Source organism: Aspergillus puulaauensis, chromosome 3 (genome assembly GCF_016861865.1).
Source record: "Aspergillus puulaauensis MK2 DNA, chromosome 3, nearly complete sequence".
NCBI classification, from domain to species: Eukaryota; Fungi; Ascomycota; class Eurotiomycetes; order Eurotiales; family Aspergillaceae; genus Aspergillus; species Aspergillus puulaauensis.
This window is the reverse complement of record NC_054859.1, coordinates 2484243-2503990: the sequence shown is the minus strand read 5'-3', so window position 1 is coordinate 2503990 and position 19748 is coordinate 2484243. Positions and strand designations below refer to the sequence as shown.

At 51.1% G+C, this 19748-nt stretch overlaps 7 protein-coding genes across 7 annotated transcripts; 2 read left to right on the top strand and 5 right to left on the bottom strand.

Moving 5' to 3' along the window:
• Window positions 1-145: 145 nt before the first annotated feature.
• Window positions 146-2727, bottom strand: APUU_30987S (zinc metalloproteinase family protein; the record flags this gene model as incomplete). Its single annotated transcript, XM_041702141.1, has 6 exons — window positions 146-242; window positions 297-423; window positions 488-718; window positions 779-2219; window positions 2276-2371; window positions 2422-2727. 6 exons carry the CDS (start codon window positions 2725-2727, stop codon window positions 146-148), a joined length of 2298 nt encoding a protein of 765 aa, XP_041554956.1.
• A 2226-nt stretch (window positions 2728-4953) lies between these two features.
• On the top strand, window positions 4954-6107 carry APUU_30986A (uncharacterized protein; the record flags this gene model as incomplete). Its single annotated transcript, XM_041702139.1, has 2 exons — window positions 4954-5004; window positions 5109-6107. 2 exons carry the CDS (start codon window positions 4954-4956, stop codon window positions 6105-6107), a joined length of 1050 nt encoding a protein of 349 aa, XP_041554955.1.
• Window positions 6108-6844: 737 nt separating this feature from the next.
• APUU_30985S (polysaccharide lyase family 1 protein) lies at window positions 6845-8320 on the bottom strand (the record flags this gene model as incomplete). The annotated part of the gene is made up of 3 exons (XM_041702138.1): window positions 6845-7517; window positions 7577-7661; window positions 7717-8320. 3 exons carry the CDS (start codon window positions 8318-8320, stop codon window positions 6845-6847), a joined length of 1362 nt encoding a protein of 453 aa, XP_041554954.1.
• Window positions 8321-9563: 1243 nt separating this feature from the next.
• Window positions 9564-12050, bottom strand: APUU_30984S (putative DNA ligase I; the record flags this gene model as incomplete). The annotated part of the gene is made up of 1 exon (XM_041702137.1): window positions 9564-12050. The coding sequence occupies one exon, from the start codon at window positions 12048-12050 to the stop codon at window positions 9564-9566; it is 2487 nt and encodes an 828-aa protein (XP_041554953.1).
• Window positions 12051-12276: 226 nt separating this feature from the next.
• APUU_30983A (RINT-1 family protein) lies at window positions 12277-14982 on the top strand (the record flags this gene model as incomplete). Its single annotated transcript, XM_041702136.1, has 5 exons — window positions 12277-12426; window positions 12497-12744; window positions 12801-13106; window positions 13164-13305; window positions 13354-14982. The coding sequence occupies 5 exons, from the start codon at window positions 12277-12279 to the stop codon at window positions 14980-14982; spliced, it is 2475 nt and encodes an 824-aa protein (XP_041554952.1).
• Window positions 14983-15197: 215 nt separating this feature from the next.
• APUU_30982S (pyridoxal phosphate-dependent decarboxylase family protein) lies at window positions 15198-17039 on the bottom strand (the record flags this gene model as incomplete). The annotated part of the gene is made up of 2 exons (XM_041702135.1): window positions 15198-16877; window positions 16995-17039. The coding sequence occupies 2 exons, from the start codon at window positions 17037-17039 to the stop codon at window positions 15198-15200; spliced, it is 1725 nt and encodes a 574-aa protein (XP_041554951.1).
• A 492-nt stretch (window positions 17040-17531) lies between these two features.
• Window positions 17532-19640, bottom strand: nop9 (RNA-binding RNA processing protein NOP9; the record flags this gene model as incomplete). The annotated part of the gene is made up of 1 exon (XM_041702134.1): window positions 17532-19640. The coding sequence occupies one exon, from the start codon at window positions 19638-19640 to the stop codon at window positions 17532-17534; it is 2109 nt and encodes a 702-aa protein (XP_041554950.1).
• Between the last annotated feature and the right edge of the window lie 108 nt (window positions 19641-19748).

Below are 19748 nucleotides of genomic sequence, written 5' to 3'. Positions count from 1 at the left end.
GGTTGGTTCTGTTGTGGAGGTGACCTCAAAATTTTCGGAGACGTGGCACATTCCAAAATGGAAAATACTCAAACGGCCGATGTGTCTGATAGGTGCGGATGAGAGTCGATTATGGCCTTAGGGGTTTCGGTGGTGCGAGATATGGTCAGTGCATGATTATGAGGGAGAAGCCATCGACCCAATCTCCGCAGCTTCCCGAAAGGCCCGCGATTTTATAGCCCAGGGGAGGTATCAGGTTATATCTAAGTAAACTGGTCAGGAAGATTGTGACTTCAGAGTCGAGAAGAATTACATACCCTGAGCCCCCGGTGGCGTTACCGAAAACGCCAGATTTTCGACCTAAGCTAGTCAAAACCTCGATAGCATCGATCCAGTGTCCAGCTCGGACATAGAAGCCTAGAAGTATTTCTCCACGACGTGTGTCTGCATTCGTACGATTAGACTCTATTCGCAGAAACATCAGGTTAGTGATTGGTTTAAAACTTACCCAGCACAAAATCGTCAGATTTCCCTTCCTGTTTCCCGAACAACTGACTTGTTGCATCCTCATACATGAATTCAAGTCCATGCACTCTGCCATCGTGATAAATTCTGATAGATGTCAACAGCTTGGTATACTGGAAAGCACAGTCCAGGAGGAGCTGTTCCGGTTGACTTTCGGGCAGCTGTGATAATCCAAGCTTGCAGCCTCGGTGGCCAACGCCCTTCGGCAGCTTCACTTGGGAGTTCTTAGACTTCAAACTGCTCACTGAATCGATGGTGAACGATCCGGTCGTACCAGAAAATATTGTCATTTTAATTTGCTTCTTCTTCTCCTTGTCGGTGCCGAAAACTCGTTGCCGCAGCTCGCTCTCAGTCACGGTGACTTGTTTTGGGAGCCCGTTACTAGTCGATTCGGTGTTGATGTACTCAATGAAATTGCGGCACACCTCGTCCCCCTCCGAGTACAGCTCAATGAACGCAACTCCAGTGGTAGCGGTCAGCAAGATCTTGCCATTCTCAACTGGCCAGACCTGAACGCTGTCGTCCAGGCTCATAGGGGCATCATTAGGAAGCCGGAAGCACGGGTGAAACCGGAAACGCAAAGCGTCCAATCGATGCCAGGAGCATTCATCCTGGGGCAGGCACGGATGCAGACCTTGTGTCTTTGTCCGCGTGGAGAAGGGTTCCCGGGTCACGAAGGAGCGGTTGAGGCGAACGTAGTCTCTGAGCATAATCCCCGACTCCTGATGCGGACAGCCAAAAAGATGGCCGACTTCGTGGAGATGAGCCCCGATGCCTATGTTAGCGGATTCCCAGCTAGAGCCAGCCTCGCCACAATCGTTGGCGACATAGTTTGTATTCGTCCGGGTACAGTCGGAGAAAGCATCTATTACCTCTTCTAGACTCGACGGATAACTTTGAAGGCAGTGGGACCCAAACATTGCCATCTTCAAGTCTCCACTGCTGGAACCCAAGGCCGCATGGCCGGTTACAGTTTGTGACTCTGTGTCCCAATGAGAATCGAGGAGCAAGACAGAGACATACTGTTTTTGTCCCGATCTTAGGTCGAAATGGCTCTTCACAGCCTCTTGTGCGATACGGAATAGTTCATCCTTCCTAGTGGCTGGACCATACTGTTGGGCAAGTTGTAGGTCCCGAAGCTCCGCGACCGTTTTGTCGGTACGAACGATATGAATCTTTGCCTCGTTTCGCATTTGACCATTTGCCGCATCACGTTGACTGAGACTGCCGGTCTGCCATTCTTCCTCGAAACGAAAGCATCGACGCCCCAATTTATTACGGAACATTTGTTCTCCAGTGAATGCTTGCCAAAGGTACGCAGCCATTCGGTATTTTCGAATCGCAGTTTCCAAGTTGTCGCCCTCACGGTTCGTCTTCTCCGGTGCCGTGTCATATGTGCCATCGGAATCTTTCCCCAGAAGCATAACCAGATGCAGAGGCGGCGAATTAGATAACGGGAGGTAATTTATATTAATCCAAGAGGTATGAGTGGCATGGTGTAAGTTGCCAGACGATGACTTGGTAGAGACGAAGTCGAGGCGTAGGCGATTCGGGCCAGGAACGAGATGCACAAGGGCCTTGAAATGAGATGAATTGACAGGCCAGGAAACTGGGGGAAAGTTATCTTGGTGATGATTAACGGTTATGCTTCCGTCCAGCGGGTGCTGTCTTGGGTCTCCAACTTGGCCATATATTAAAAGGACCTTTTGGTGAACCTGTCGCTTAGTTAGCCGGGCGGAATCTGTGCAGATTATAAACTTCAAGAACTTACCCAGGCATTTTCGGTAATAGAAATGATTCTAGGAGCGTAGGGGGAGGATGGGGCCGGTGACCGGGCGGCACCGTTGATCGATGCTGAGCTACCACCCTATGGAATAACAATAAGATTAGGTATGAGATATGAGGAGGAGCACATACAAAGTAGCTATTGCGTTGGGACGGGGTCGTCACAGGAGGTGGGCGCTGCTGAGGTACAGCAAGCGGAGGGTTCGTGCCGTTGGAGGTGCCATTGGAGCCATTCAATGACAGATTCTGGGCAGAGGCGGCGGGTTTGATAGAAGATGGTGGAGTGACCGAGCTGTAGGATACCGAATCAATAGTTGAGGAGGACTTTCCAGAGGTCACGTCGCCATTGGACTGGGCTCCATTGGACTTTTCTGTTGACCGCGATGTACTTCGGAAGCTGGATCTGGAGCGACTGCGTAGATTTTTGAACAGGGGCATAATTGCGGATGCAGTTCGCAGGCTACCTATTGCAAGGCGTGAAGAACGACAGCAGAAGGTGGTTGGAGGATGTGTTGGGAGCAGCGGTTGCGATAAGCTTGTAGGGTTCGACGGAAAGGGAAGGCGCGACCCTTGGCCTCAGATTCTCCCAGTCTCCCTCAACTCACGCAAAATCACAGTAGCAAAGTGAGTGTCGTTGTGTATGAAATCAATTCAGCTGCTAGAAACGAGCGACAAAAATTGATCGAGCTGTGCGGAGTATCAGATCTCCTATTTCTTGTCGGGATGCTCTGTAGATCTGGAGGGCAGGCGGAGGGAAGAGGGAGGACTGGCGACCGTTTGCGGTGGATGTTGACGACACCCCACACCTACTGGAACTTCAGGAACGAGGGAAATAAATGCTGTCCAGCTAGAGCCCATTATTATTATTAGCAACTGATAAGAAACGAGAAAAGACATGCAATAAATGCAAGAAAAAAAAAAAAGTGAAAACAAGGCAGAGGCTGGACAGCTGTACGCACTTGGCCAAGGCAAAGATAGCAACTGGCCAGCGATCGGAGTGGGGAGAGCAGAGCATGCAGGATTTCATTCGCACCCGAGCAAAGAAGAGTGCTTGAGCTTTTCGAAGGTGCGTCGCAGGATGATCAAGGCGAGACTTCAGAAACCACCTACCTTGTCTGTCGTTTGAAATTGTATACAGCGCAAATCGGGAGTTGTCTGGTGGAGGATGGAGAGTCGCAAAAGGGGAACAGCAGGATAATCAGGATTTCAGAAATTCTGGTCAGCAAGTTCACAGCCATCGACCACGACAAATAATGCTGGTACATCATGGCCAGAGCTCTGCTCAATGGTGGGTCTGTGGACTGGATAGCACTTGTCTAGTTTCACATCCCAGCGATCGCCTGCTATATTTGTCGCCGCCGACCGATTGCTGGCCGGCGGTACAAGAATTAATGCAGTGCTCCCGTTGTCGGGCTGATATCGGCCTCATGCCGATTGAACAACGGCGTACGAGTACGTATACGTCCTCATTCTTCTCTTTTTCATCATTCTTCTTTTTTTTTTGGTGCTGGAGTTGATACGGGATTCTACCGTACTCCGATTGCATCATAAGCCAGGCGCTGACCACGTCATTCTCCTCCCATTTCGTTCCTGTTCCTGCTTCGTTGCTCCGTTCCTGTCGTTGAGTGGGCCTTAGTCTTTAATCGCCTGGTCCTTTTTGATTTCGCTTGCCCCATCAATTGATGCATCTAGTATTATTAGGGTTCTGGCGACTCGCGAATACAAATTAGGCCATCCCGACTCCCGAGAGGTGGGAGCGCTGGTGGGTAGGGGAGTCAGAAAATCGTGGTAGCACAGGCGCGGAGAGCACCAGTCCCGCTGTAACAAAGAAGGGATGCAGCTGCGCTCAGATTCATAGTCTAACCTCCCACTAGAATGTCGCGTCGTACGCCTTTTTGCCACTAAAAGGGATGGAATAACCATAAATGGATGGATCGGAGCGAGGAGATAGGAGAATGCATCGATCGGAGAATTTGGCTGGGCGACTAAACGGTGTTGACTAGCTGCTGGCGACTCCATACCGGAATCCAGAGTGGGTTTGAAGTTATATTAGCTACATTATCATTTGCAACTTGGCTCTGGAAAGAAGAGACGGTCGCTGAGGCTCAAGATCGCGATCTCAGATCTGTATTCAAGAGGCTGATATATACGCACTGGCTGGCAATTGGCAAATGGTGCTTGTTGCTGGAGCTGAAGCCGGGTGTTCCTCAATATTACCGAACCGGGGAATGCGTCGCGATGGCACGCGTTTTTTCGCTCCACACGCTGATTGTTCCAAGCTGCATAATGACTGTTCCCCCGGACAACAACAAAAATTTCATCTCGGACGAACCTTATCCTCGAGGTCTTAGCCTACATAATTTCTCGTCCTTCAGTCGTAATTATTTCTTGGAGTAACCCTTTGATGCTCGACCTGCTCCCCAGAAAGGACCCTGTTTAGTGTGTCTCGCGTGCTCCAATTGGGTTTCAAGTTCCTCGACCTCCTGCCAGCCGCCCTACTTCTTCCTCTCCACTCCTTTGAATTCCGACATCCCTTTCCTGAAACCTCACTTCTCAGCCTCTCTTCCTTGAGCCCTCCTTGGTCAACCTCAGGAACCTCTTTTTCCCCATCTCGGTCTATGGTCACCTCCAGGCTCGTTTCAGTATCGCCTAAGCCGTCGAGAAATGGTCCTGTCAAACCCCGAGAAGACGATCCGCAAAATTGACATCGCTCAGGTTTGTCAAGCCCTCAATTGAACGGCTGCAAGGCCTAAATGAATATGGAATGCAACAAATACATGAGAGAGTGAATCTAACATCTGCTCGTTCTCTTATGATAGGTGTCCCTCAACCTCCAAGACCGTCTCGGCCTTGCCAAAGTCAAGTACCAGAATGGCCGTCTTCCTTCTCGCCACAACGGGGGACTGCACATCTCCCTAGGAAGCAGTGACAAACCCTCCGATTCCTCTTCCGATGTCTCCAACAGCCACTGCGAGACACCTTTGACTTCGCCGCTGCGAGCCTCGTCCTATTCAAAGGAGCTTCCCCGGTCTTCCAGAAACAGACATGCCGCAACCTTCAACTCGCGGGTGATGCAGCCCATGCTCTCTGCCAGCCGAAAACGCCTCCGATCCGACTCGGTTGCGGACCGTCCCGCAAAGGTTTCTCGGGTGTCGTGGAAGAGTTCATACCAATTGCCGGAGTCGTCCCCTGGCTTCCGCCGTCATGGCAGCCGACAAAACCTCCCACACATCGCGGAAACCGCTCCCATTCCGGAGCTTTCTTCGCCAGGATACCATGCGCAGTCGGATGATGATAATGACCCAGATCTTCCTGTGCACAGCTTCCAAGTCAGCTCGGTTGTGGGCTCCTCGCCTCCTCGAACCCCTCCGCCGAAGCATGCCTCACTATCACGGAACGACCGCAACCTACGCCACGAGGATGGAGCAGACCTACTCTTGTACCTAGCCAACTCTCCAACCCCGGCCAGAGTTGCAAACAAGCCCCAACCGCAGGAATTTCCTCCCTCGACTCCCCCTAGCCAACATGCTGCCCTTCCATCCTTGACTCCGACTCCAGGTGGAGGAGTGTTTCCCAATTTCGGCACCCCCAATCAGCAGTTCAATTTTGCGGACTTTGTCAACGTCACTCCGAGCCCCGCTCAGCCTGCTTGGGGTGGCCGGACTCCAGGCGGCCTCGGACGAACACCTCTAGCAAGCAAAGATGTTCGAAGACGGTCCAACCTCGACAACCTTTTGCCGCCGGGGATGGGTAGTCCTAGGGTACGCGAGAAAGGACGGGGTTCCGTCTTGCAATTGGGTGGCGAGCTACGGCCTTAAACTCCCTCCCCGCTTGCAACAATATGCGTCCAGTATTTCATTTCTTTGCTCATTATTACCCCTGCTATGGAACCCTTGTTACGACCTTTGATGACCGACATGTACACCTTGTTATGCCCAATGTATTTACCTAATTCCCACCTTGGCATCTCCCCGATTTCTTTATCTCACTCAGTTTCCCTGTACAAGCCAAGCTATAGTGCTGGTGCTCATAATGTACACCCTGTCCCATACCCTTCTTTTTGTCCATCCATATCCATATACATACCCTTTTCTTATATCCGCTTGGCGAATGCCTATAGCATTTACTTCTTACCCTACCATTTCTGCTCACCGGTACCCCGCGCGCGCGGTACTTTAGCTAGGGCTAACGCCCGAATATTCGGGTAATACAAACACGAATTGAAAACTATTCTACCTTAGCCTCATAGTATCTTTCCCGCAATGCCCCATACTGGCTTACACCAGCTTTGGTTTTCCCCTCTAGCCACAGGACATGTAACATGAAACCAAGAAAGCCTCCGTAAAAGATTAGTGTAATATAGCCAGTCTAGTACGGGAGCCAAGTCCAAAAAATTTACATACATTTCGAAAGAACGCAAGAGATAGAATACAAAAGTCATGGTAAGAATATATACCAAGGTAAGAAAGGCCTCTTTGAGATCCTTGCAAGCTCCAGTTCTACTCCACTATCTCACCTCGGAACCCGAAGAGACGCTGTGCAGTCAGTGCACCTCTTAATGACGGTTGTGAAACCGCTTCCTCTGATCGCGGTGTGTCGAGCGGCCGCTTGGCTTCTCAGAGTTGGAGTTAACAGCGATGCCCTGACGCGCAGGCTGAGCAAGGCGGATAGAACGAGCAGTAGGAGTCGGCCACGCGACGGGCGTGCTAGTCGACGCGGGTGCGCTGGTGCTAGGACTGGCAGCGACGCTGCTGCTTCCAGGGGTGACATTACCGCTAGACGAGAGCTTACCGACACCGGCGTTGGCTTGGACATAAGAAGCGACCTCATCCACAGCGAGGAGGGTAATCTCGCCCTCCTCGTCAGCTGGGAAGGCAGACAGGACGCTCTCGTCCGCGACGGCAGTGGATTCGGAGCCAGTGAGCTGGTTAGCGATGCAGGTGCGGCCGAGGGTAGACGAGCAGGTAGATTCTGAGCTGGAGTCGACGGCGAAGATAGAGCCGGTGCCCTCGTCGTTGTAGGCGGATTTGACGTCTTCGAAGACGTTGCCCTCGATGAAGACGTTTGTGCCGGATTCTCCAACGTCGAAGGCATGGCCGGTATTGTCGGACCAGTAGTTGTTGAAGACGTGCCAGAAGCTGGGGGCGCCGACCTTGGGGGCACGGCCGGAGGTTGTGTGGATGTAGTTATTGGCGAAGGTGACTTTGTCGTTTTCGCCGAGGGCGAGGCTAAATTGGGATGATTAGATTCTGTAGGACTAATCAAGGGAGGATTAGTAGATGCTTACACGGTCCAGTAGTGGTGTCCGTCGCAGGAGGCAGACCAGTCAGTGGCACCGTCGAGGTCGTTGTTGGAGATGGTGACGCTTCCACCTGCGCTCATTGTTAATGAAAACTGCCCTTCGTGAAGAGCATGGTAGGGACGTACTAGTTTCATATCCAGTGACAATCATCTGACGACCGACCAGAGAGATCTTAACGTGGTCGATCCAGACCTTGTCGCAGCCGTCGAGGGAGATACCATCACCTCCCCAGATGTACTGAGGGTTGAGCTCGGTGATGTGGATGTTCTGGACAATGACGTTCTCCGTGCCGTGGATGCGCAGACCCTTACCACGGATTACACCGGAATCGCCAACACCAACAATGGACTTGTTAGGGCCTACGTCAAGGCCGTCCAGGCCGGCATTGTCGTACGTGCAGGTGGTGGATTCGTAATCATCACACCAGCCGATGCCGACTTCAATGGCATTCTGGCCCGACTCACCGCAGGTGTTGGAGTCGGGAACGCAGCACTCGCAGTCAGTGCACTCATCACCAAGGAAGTTGAACTCCTTGTCAATGAGAATGACACGGGCTTGGTCATCGGAGAGCCACTCTTTGAGCTCTGCTGTGTCTGCCGGGGCGGCAGGAGATGCATCACCACCACCAGTGGTGCCTGACCCAAAACCGAATGGTGTGCCCACAACTTGGGCGTTCGCTGCGGCTCCAAGAAGAGCGGTTGCAGCAATCAAAGAGCGGAGGATGGCCATCTTGGGCGGACTAAAGGGATGGCGGCGAACGGTTTACAAGAAACAAAAAGCGACACTGAACCAGCAGTATCTTCGAAATGAAGGAAGATGACTGAAGAATGGCAAGTTTCCAAGGACTTCCAAGGGCTAGATATAGAAAAGCCAGTCCTTTGGGATGGGCCGGAAAGTTGTCCGGTCCCAGTTGTATGCTGATTAGGGCTGTCAATCCGAAACCAGTAGTGGTCAGTAGCGCTCTTGGCAGTTTCGCTTCGACCATGCTCAATCCTGCAATGCCCCCGATAACGCCGGCGGACTTTTGACAGGACCCCGAGTTGTCTGACTACTCAGAGTACGTACCCAGTCTGGATTCGACCGGGACAAGTCTTGTGGGTTCCCTACAGCCGGGCGGTTCGTCCTCGTGGCCACAGGCGGCTCAGATAGCCGTTTGCTTCTCCGCTCCAGCAGGATGGCTTCCCCACTGGTGCATTATTTATCTGAACTTCTGAAGCAGTTTACTCCGTAGGTTCAGCCGCTTGTGATTCCCTAAGGGTCTTGGGGGTTCCACATTGAGTTTGCACTACTCAGTCGTCGAGGATTCAGATTTGGCACTCTATTGTATCTGGGGCCTTTCAAAACGTGCTCTTTTGGGTGATACATGCTTCGCTTTGAAAAGACATCGATTGTCGAAGCTTGAACGCCTCAGCGTCGGTCGTCAGTAGTTTGTTGACTCTGTCCTGAATAAAAAACGCTCTCTTTATGCGAGACATCGGGCCGAAGAGAAAAGTTGAAACACGATCGACTTTGACACCGATTTTCATGCCACTTTCTTCATTAAAGAAGGCCCTCGAGCCGAGGAAGGTGGTCTCTCACTCGTCAACAAGATCATGCTTATTGTAGGTGGGGGGGATATACTCTGAAATTCTGAATCAGTGAATTCGTGGCAAGACACGTCTGATGGCCGATCATAATCATTGCTCACGGCAATGGTTATCCTCAGGACCATGTCTGGTCCACGCGGGCTACCATATTCAGGGACATGTTTGTCTAAATTCGGGGAGATAAAAATGAAAGCCGTTGGGAAACTTGGTCATCTCCGGCGCAGCTTTTCAAGTTAGATGTATAGGGTATTTCCATGAGATGCATGTCGTTAAGGATCCAAAATATTGTTCATTATTGTTGCAGGGATTAATATGGTTAAGGTGATCGGATGACATGAGAGTATATCCCAAAAATGGTCTATATCTAAAGACTAGTCCAAGGGCCGTTATGGGTTCTGGTCATCCAAATCCGCAATTTGATCTGCGTTTGCAGTCTCCTCAGCCTTTGCACGATCCGACTGCTTCCTATACAGTAGTGCAAGATAGTCTGACGTAGAGGCCTCATCGATGGATTTGTCCTCCCGGACTTTTAAGAAACGGGGAAACCGGAGGCTAAGGCCCCGTTCATCGCTCACCAAACCAATAGCAGCGGGATAGGTCGGGCTGAGGGTGATATCTGCGAATGCTATTTCCCATACCTCCTGTGGTTCAAACCACACGTCCGGCTCACTGTTATACTCAACATAGCTTGGTCGGGATATCACATTTGGGGTCCCCTCTTCATATTTGTCCTTGTTCGCCTGGTAGAATTTATCACTAAAGCCGGACATGCACTTTGTCACGGCTTCTAAACTTCCGGTTTCAGGGTTGCGGACCGCGAGGAGAATAGGGGACCACCATTTGGCTTTTCGGCCATTACCATGCCACGCAGCCACGGGAATTAGGTCCAATGTCTCTGATGAGGCACTGTAATCCTTCTTCACTTTAAGCCAGGACTCCAGCCGTTTGTCCGGCTCATACGAGGACAATAACGCCTTTCGACGGCCGCGCTTTGATGGTTTGATGCTGCTGGCTTCCGCGGGCGTGTTTGGCATGTCGGACGTGTCAGAAGCATTGGGATTGGTCGGCAACAGTACTGGACCATTCGTGGCAGGTGCATTGTCCAAGACCTTGACCATTATACCCTCGCACTTGTTCTCAGTCGCTCCCTTGAAAAATTCCAAAACCGCTTCAGAGTCCGCTGACGTGGCATCAAGGCTTTTGACCCAGGTAAATCGGTTCGCAATCTCCACGAAGAGGCTTCGTAGCAGCCCCCTTCGCTCACGCAATGGCCGGTCCAGGAGAGGTGTGCCATTCAAATACATCAAATCGAACGCAAAAAGGCACACATTTATCTTGATGGCACCTACTTCAACGTTCTTCTTCGCTCGATTGGTGAGAACCTGGAAGGCCTGAAGCTCCCCATCGCCATCTACGGCAACCACTTCGCCTTCTAAAATGAAGCTGGAAACACCCTCTCCGCGTATTTGCGGTACAAGAGACACAAGATCAGGATATTTTTCCGTCATCTGCTCCAAATGTCGTGAAAATATCGAGACTTCGCCTGTTTCATCACAATGCACTTGGGCACGTTGACCATCGTATTTGAACTCGCAGGTAAAATCTCGCCCTTGAAGTTTGGTCAACATCTCCGAGAGGTCTCGAGTAATACTACCTAACATTGGCATAAGCGGGACATGGAGCTGTAGTCCACACCGGATGAGAAGTTCCTCAGTGACTCCGATTTCAAGCAGACAGGGAACAAGGTCGTTGTAGCTTGGGTGTCTAGCATAGGAAGCTTTGACCAGCTCCTCTGCGTTTCCGTATGTATCTGTGAGTTCGTCTTTCCTGAGACCTGTTAAATATCCCTGGGAATAAACAACGAAGCCTGCACCTTCGGGTTTGGAGAGTAAGAAGGCCCTTGCGAGCGCGATGAGCATTGTCGTCTTCACGGCGCCAATGCGTAGATTCTGAACGAGGGTCCTGACAATGTATCGACTTTCTTCCGCTCCTCGAGTGTCTTGCAGTAGCTTCTCAACGATACGTTGTTTATTTTCCTGGCTTCCGCTGCCTTTGCTCATGGCAATTTTTGTAAGAGATTGATAGACACCTTTTATACTCAATGGTCTGGGCTTGACTAAGGTGAAGCTCTGCCTTTTTTTCGCCTCGAAGGCCACATCACCGGCATCCCCAAGCTTATCGTACAAAGACTTGAGGCCCTGGCTGTTTAAGCCGTATATCTTCTTGAAAGCTTTCGATATGGAGGACCCGCCAAGACCGAGCTCGAGTTCGTGATAAGGCGGCGATATGGAGTTTGTTGCGAGCCATACTGCGGGAAGCACGCTGGACGGATCTCCTTCAATGAGAACACGAAGGAAGTTGACTAAGATATCAACGATCTTTATGCGGCTTGTAGTTGCGTTTGCGAGAATGAAGGCTCTAGTAAGGAGGGCGTACGAAGCGTTGCCGCCCTCTATCGACCAATGTGCTTTCAACTCCCGAGCATACTTCAAGGAATCGAATACCAGAGGACTTTGGTCGAAAGGGACAGAGAGAGATGTCGGGTCTTCTGTACCAGAAGAAGATTGCAGTGAAAGCACACCCTTCGCCTTCGCCTTGTTTTGTTCTCGATTATCCTCTGGAGACGGAGATTCAGCGGTCGGTTCGGATGGAGGCACGGTCTCGGGGGTTGCGGCGGTTTCTTCGTTGTTCCATTCAGCTTGAAGCTTCCGAGCAAGAGCTTCGTCGGACAGGCTATGTTTGGTGTCTTCCGAGGAAGAGGCTGGCTCCGGTTTCTCAGCCTTTTTTGCCGCTTGGCCCTGGAAGAATGATGCTATGCTGCGAGTGGGTTGGACGTGGACATCCCTCTTGCGCTTTTTGGCGGGGCTAGACATTATAAATATGTACGATCATGTAGGCTGCAAGGATTTGAAATTCGCCGAATTAGCGCCCATACTCGATTCCATATTGTCAAATACGCTGACAACGAGGGGTTGTTGGTGGTTGGTTGTTCTGGAGAAGGTCGAGCTCCGACTCGGAGGCGGAGTTGGCGGCGATGATCATTTGCGACACCTTGCGCTTCACAGCTCATCGTTCTCTTTCCCCCACCAACGCTGCAAAATGGCAAATCCGCTGTCTACTTTGTCAACGCATGAGCGGACCAGGGTAGAGGACTATCTCAACGACAAGATACAGACCTCTGCCGATTTCGAAAGCCTTGAGTCGCTACTTTCTACGTTGCGGGCACAGCATGAGCTCCAGCGGAAGCAGGTATGAACAACCCCTCGAATGCATGATCCTGTCAATAGTATTTACTCCTCAGCTAACCAATATTATATAGTTAGCTGAAGCACAGGAGGCTCTCTCCAATGCCACCCAAACCTCTAATGACCATGTCGAGACAATCCGCAAACGAGCTGAAGCCTTCAATGACCAGCAAGCCGATATCGACCGACGACTAAGGGCTTTGACGGGGACCGATGCCAGCGATGAGGCGGCGGAACGCTTTGAAGCCAGTATTCAGAAATTGCGAAGGCTTGAATTATCGAGAGGCTATGTCACGCTGTTGAAGGATGCGGAGGAATTGAGGTACGTTGCGACCAAGACGCTCCTACGTTGGTCATGATCACTGAGATGAGATACAGTAAGGAAGCACTACGGAATATAAATTCTGAGCCTCGAGCGGCAATCGCGTCATATTCTCGCCTGCGAAATATCGTGGATTCGTTAAACGAGGCCCAGCCAGCTGCCGAAGGTGCAAGTCCGCATCTAGTGGACTACGTTGGGAGACTGGCGTCCAAACTCAGAGAACACATGAAAACCGAGTTTACAACGCGCTTCAGGGTAACTCTAGAGCAGATGAAATGGCCGTCCAAAGATCTGGAATTTCCCGAAAGCCTCAGACAACAGTGGGCTGACAATGTTGAGCTGCTCCTTGAGCTGCAGATCCCGTACGTTTCTCCTAGAAGGTATTGTTATACGCTCACTAATAATTGACATCACGTTAGGGAACTCGAGAACCACGACTCTGCGAGCCATAAGAGTGTCCAGCCGCCTGTTTTGTTTCCATTGGAAGCCATGGTGCATCCTTTGGAACTTCGGTTCAAATACCATTTTAGTGGCGATAAGCCAACAAACAGACTTGACAAAGTATGTTTCAAGACATTGTCCTGTGCTGCAAATCTGATTAATATGTAGCCCGAATACTTCCTTGCGCATACGACGGATCTGCTGAACAGCTTCGGCAGTTTCTTCACTTCATTCCTTCAACCCATATTTGACCAGAAGTCGCTGGTTGTGGGAGATCAACTGGCATGGAACTTTCTCGATGCCTCCGATGCCTATATCACCGCACTTTTACCAATGCTGAGGCATAAAATATCAACATACCTTCCTCATATTTCTACCCACCCTCAACTACTCAGCCATTTCGTTCATGAATTGATGAATTATGATAATGACATTCGTGAAGCCTGGAACTACTTGCCCGACCCTTACTCGCAAGAAGATTGGAGGGGACTTACATGGGAGGTGCTGTCTAAGGAAGGATGGTTCGACCGGTGGCTACAGGTCGAGAAAGACTTTGCACTAGCCCGTTACAAAGAAATCGTGGATACACCAGACAGCGGCCACATCGACTACGAAGGGGTTGAGGTATCTGCAACCAAGCCCACTAAAGCTGCTATCCGCGTGAACGACCTTTTGGAAACAATCACCGAACGATATCAACCACTGTTATCCTTCAGCCAGAAGCTACGGTTTTTGATAGATATCCAGATCACATTATTCGACCAATTCCACGAACGCCTGCATTCTGCTCTCGAAGCTTATCTTGCGATGACCTCAACAATTGGACGCACTGTGCAGGGCGCAGACGGACAAGCAAGTGTCGAGGGAATTGCTGGGCTTGAGCGCTTGTGTAGAGTCTTCGGGAGCGCGGAATATCTCGAAAAGAAGATGGAGGACTGGAGCAACGAAGTCTTCTTTGTGGAGCTCTGGTCTGAACTTCAAGAGCGCGTGAAGCAGAATAGAGATGGCGGGAGGAATGTCGCCGGGTCTATGTCAGTCGCCGATGTTGCATCACGTACTTCTCCGGCCGTGAACAATGGCCATGGTGGGGGCTCTCCAGACGACAATCCGGAAGGAGCTCTGTTCGATGAGACCGCGTCGGCATATCGTCGTCTGAGATTACGTTCGGAGTCCATAATTACCTCAACCGTAACGTCCAGCGTGCGGTCGGCTCTAAAATCCTACTCTCGCGTGTCCACTTGGGCAACAATCTCTGCGCCCGCCAGCCCTGCAACTGGGTCCCTAGCTCCAACTGCGGATCTAGCACCGGCTATGCGTACTCTTTCTACCACAATCTCGTTTCTTTCTCGTGCGTTAGGGGTCGCGCCACTCCGTCGAATCGTTCGCCAGGTTCTTCTCTCAACCCAAACTTATATCTGGTCCAATGTACTTATGAGAAACACATTCTCTACTTCCGGCGCCGCCCAGCTGGCAAGTGACATAGCCCATCTGCACAGCGTCGTGGACGTAGCTCTCGGTTCCGCAGTCCAAGCAGGAGGCTCAAAATCTATTGTGCAAAAGCTGGATGAGGGTCTTGTCCTTCTCAATCTCGAATCACAAACACCCAAAACCGACGACCAAGCTGGTTTTTCTACAGAGGCCGTAACCGGCAAAGGCCTGGGGCTCTGGGGAGTTGAAAAGAGACTTTTCAAAGACAACGAGAGCGCGAGAGAGATGCTTGCAGAGTTGGGTATTGAGACTTTGACAGAGTCGGAGGCGAGGAGTGTTCTGGAGAAGCGCGTGGAGATCGGGAACTAGAGGATGATTTTACGGATTTTTGATACCTGTGTAGTTAAGTTATAAATTTCAATGTTGTCTACGGCGCATAAAATAGGAGGTGTGTAAATGCATCATATAACTTCGTTACAAGGTAACCTTTTGTCACTGATATTTATGTCCTGGGTTTCCTATCCAATTTACCAACCATTTAATCTATGTCCGAATATATATGTTACTAGGGCTCAAACCACTGTTTATACACGATGAACAACAGGTCCATGCCCTCGCTCCCCAGGCCTCCTCTTCGGCAGTAATGCTTCCTCCGCCTTGAGTCCATCCACAATTCCCGGAGCAACATCTTCAATGGCCTTCACCAGCCCTTCAATCGTCTCCCTCGCCGTCTGGACATTAACAACACACCGGAAGAATTTCCCATCCCCAACCGCATTTTCATCCCCGCTAGGAGGCGCATAATCAACCATAAATCCCCGCCCAACAATTGCATGTGTGATCTGCTCGGTAACCTTGCTGTTCGCCTTCGCCCGCTTGTTTTCATCGGATACGACACTTGCTACTCGCGGGTGTAATAGATTTCCACCAGGAGCGTAGTAGAAGCAAACCTGGAGACATGGAGGGGGGTTCTGGCTAAGAAGTATGAAGTTCGGGTTGTCTTGGATCAAGGTCGCGAGGTATGCAGCTATTTCGCAGGCTGTGTCTATTTGGCGCTCGTACCCGGATGTGCCGTAGTATGTCCAGCTGAGAAAGAGCTTCAGGGAGTCTGCTCGTCGACCGCATTGGAGGGTGAGGTCTGCAAGGTCCCAGATTTCTGGCGACTCGGAGTCTAGCTCGGATGGGCCTTCTATACCGTTTGCGGCCGTGTCTGCATCCTCATTATCTTCCTCCCCGTTGTGGAAGAGATACCCTGCAGGAAGGGTATTGGCGCGGTGGAACTGTCGCAAGTCGGCGGCAAGTAGGAAGGAACAGGTTACTGGTACCCCAAGCATCTTGTGTGGGTTGATGGCAATGCTGTTTGCTTTCTCTGCACCAGCGAGCTTGTGTCGTTGACGTTGGGAGAAGGCGAACGAGCCGCCCCAGGAGCCGTCTATATGCAGCCACAGGTTGTATTTCTTGCAAATTGCTGCAATGTCCTCGAAGGGGTCGAAGGAGCCCATGACTGTTGTACCAGCGGTTGCGTTGACGTAAAACGGTGTGCGGTTCTCGCTCCATGCCTTCTGCACCAACTTCTCCAACTCAGAGGCGATCATTCGTCCTTCCTTGTCGATTGGAACTGACCAGACCGCATTGCTGCCCAGTCCTAACATCTGGGCCGCCTTCTCGATGCTATAATGCCCGTGGGCACTAGTGAAAAGGACAAATTTATAATCGCCATTGCCGTCGCTTTTCGTACTGGGGTATAGATTATTGCGCGCGATGACGATGGACGTTGTGTTCGATGCCGAACCACCTTGCACTGAGATCCCACCAGCGCGCGGTCCAGTAAACCCAAAGAGCGCAGCCAGCTGCTGTCCAGTATACTTCTCAATGACAGATAGGGCAGGCGAGACTTGATAGACGTGAACGTTTGTGTTCAACGCCGCGAGAATGAGCTCGGAGGCCACACCAGGAGCATTTGTTGAAGCATAGAGCTTGTCTAGGAACCCTTGGTGCCAGGTATTGACCGAGTAGCGGAGAATGTTGCGGAGGATATCGATCAGGCCGTCTTGTCCGGTACCTTGCTGCGGGAGCCTCAATTGCAGGATATTTTGTAGCTCTTCAGGCTTCTTGTAGTCTACCAACGATGACCCAACTATTGTGTGATGTCCGTTAGTTCCGCTACTCGTACTGACTCCGTTTTTCTGCGTTTTCGGGCCAAGGTCGTCATCGTCGGCTGCACGGATAAAGGGAATTAAAAGATCTTGGACTGCGCTAAGAAGCTAATCGAACGGACTTCTGTCAGTATGATGTTTTCAACAATCCCACATCAAGTTTCCAGGTACAAAAATTGTCAATTGTTGCTGCGGCCGCAACGTAAATCCGCTTTTATGACTCACATTTTGTACTTCATCTGCGCGACTTGTGGGTGAAGTCGTAGCCATGACTTGGAAGAATATAGTATAAAAACCACGCGATGACAAACAATTGACAGTAGAGCGCAGACAACCTGATTATAAAAGAATAAATCAAAAGAATAAATGTAAAACTGCCCCTCTTAACCAACGTGGGGAGTCTTCGAGACGGGGCCGCGCCAGTTGCGGACCCGGTGGAAATGGCGACACCAACTGGAGCTGTGACATCATGAACCGAAGCGTTGACAGGTATCCTATAGTCTGTGCCATTTATCCAGCTTCGGGCTGGCAGCGCATTAAGAATATCGCCATAGACTTTTAAGGAGGACCGACCTCGGGAAGTTGGCGGGTGAGATGAGATTGTCTCAACCGAGGAAACTCGGAACAAGAGACTACGGAGCGGAGACTTGCGTCTGGGAATCTGTGTAACCTGACGATACTATCTATGCTAATTATCTTATGCATTCGGTCGTAACATACATGCTTTTAAACACCAAAGCCGCTAACATGAAGCCTCAACAGCTATTGCTTTGCAGCCACTGCATTCGCGCCGGTTGAAGGTTCGTTCTGTTTGGCAAACCTGGCACGCGCCATCTCAATGCGCGACTTCGGCTTTTCCCCAGAGTCGTTGCTGCTCGTGTCCCTCCCCTTTGCTTTGGCTGCCCACTCACCCCGCCGGCGCTTATAGAGATCCATGGCCCAGTTTCTCCAAACGGCACGCCCGACGAAGGAGTCCCGAAGGGCCAGTTCATTTGTTGCCAACTCTTGCGCCATTCTCTCTTTGACGAAGTATATATCCTTGGTTGCCGGCCACAGCGCATCAACCACATGAGATCCACTGCTGTCAAGTGCAAGCTCATTCAAGTGACCCGTAAATCGAGTAATGAACTGTCGACGGAATTGAGGGGTGGATGCGGGAGATGTGAGGGCTTGTTGGACGACTCGCGAGGCCGTTGGATCTTTGCATATACTTAGAAGAACCTCAGGTGATAATGCAAGGAGACTCGAGAATACTAGTTCGCTCAATGCCCCAGGGGCTGTGAGAATAGTCTGGGCGAGCAACGAGCCGTGGAGCTTTTCAGCGGCCTTTGTGGACGGGTTGAGATCAGACACGGGTCCATTGTCTGCTGAGTCTGGCTTTCCATTATCGGCTGTCGCGGTTTCTAGTCGAAGCATTTGCTCAATCCTGCGAGTAGGATCAGAGTCGTACGAATCACCGAGCGCTTTCGCAAGTGGTTTGGTATCAACTCCTCGGGCTAGGCACCTTTCAATCAGCACCTTTGGCACAATAGTCCGCGATCGTTCGATGAGGCCGGGGATTTTTGGCGCGATCTGCTCTACGACAGCCTGTAAATCGTCCTTCCCTAGTCGTTCGAGCACTCGGAGTACGACGTAGCCGGCAGTTTGGTTGCGCGCAAGCGAGCTCATCTGCTCGCGGAGGTAGTTCTTGTAGAGCGACTTGAACAATTTCCCTGGCATCCACCGCACCATCGTCTCGAGGAGGCGTGAACCCACAGGGTCGTAAAGCAGACCTCGAATGAATCTTGCACTCTCAGAGTCCTCTTCGAAGTTCTCATCTGGAATCAACCTTTTTATGATTGAATTGGATTGCTTGGCGCTTGATTTTCCGAAGTGAGAGAGCTCCAGTTTGACCAGCACCTGCAGAACTGGATTGCCAACAGGATGAGTTGCAAGCGCCCGTAGATAGGTGTCGTCAAGTACCGAGACCATGTCCTGCATGACCTTTTTCAACGTTGTCTCAAACGACTCTGGAACACTCGTTTTCTCCGCCACGGGGTTGGCTTCTTGAGTTTCCCCGCCGACAACTCCCAATCTTTCCTTCTTCCGACTGGCCACAACCGAATCGTTCGAAGACACATCGATGGGCTCTCCGGCAAGCACGAGGAGCAGAACTCTGATCGTATGCGATGCGAACCGTTCCGTCAACAAGTATCCCCAATTCCCCTGTAACTCCTCAACAACCTGCATAAACATCTCCGCTAGCGACAACTCTGGTTCGGGCTCGTCGTCCTCCTCCTCTCTATCATTGTCATCCTTTCTGGGCTTCGATTTCGAGATCTTTTGTGACACCCCGGGAGCGGCGCTAATAAACAGCCTCTCGCAACAATGACTCGCGAATCGATGCTGCACGAGCGTCAAGAAGTGGCCGATAAATTTGCTGAACAGCCTCCGAAGCTGGGAAACATCCGACACCGATATCAGCTTCTCCATAAGCCGCGAACACGACTGACTACAGGCGATCTTCAATTCTTTCCCCCTAGCTTCCCGAAACACACTGTCCACGAACAGCCTTCGCTCCTCGGCATCCTGGAACTGGTTCAGTTCCAACATCTCATTCGCTCTGCTGAAGTATTCCTGCTCCTCGGAATCAAGAAGACCATAGAACGGCATGTCATCCTGCGCAGGCGCCTCATCCTGGTTTTCATTCTGGTTGCTCTCTTCGGTATCGAGGGGTATGTAGTCTGCGCCGACGGTGATGGCCTCGTCCGCTGAAGGCTTTAATCGCTTCGCTGTCGAATCTTCAGGCGCCTCGTCACGCTTTCGCTTGGTTTCTTCCTTTTTCACCTTATCGGTCGCTCTGCGACCGCGTTTTTGGTTTTCACGCGGCATGATGGGTGGCTGTGGGAATTTGGTAGGTGGTGAGAGCTTTGGAAATGTTTCACTGATTGCGCTGGAATTTTTTTTTTACGATAAGCGGTGGTCCGAGCGTCCTCCGCG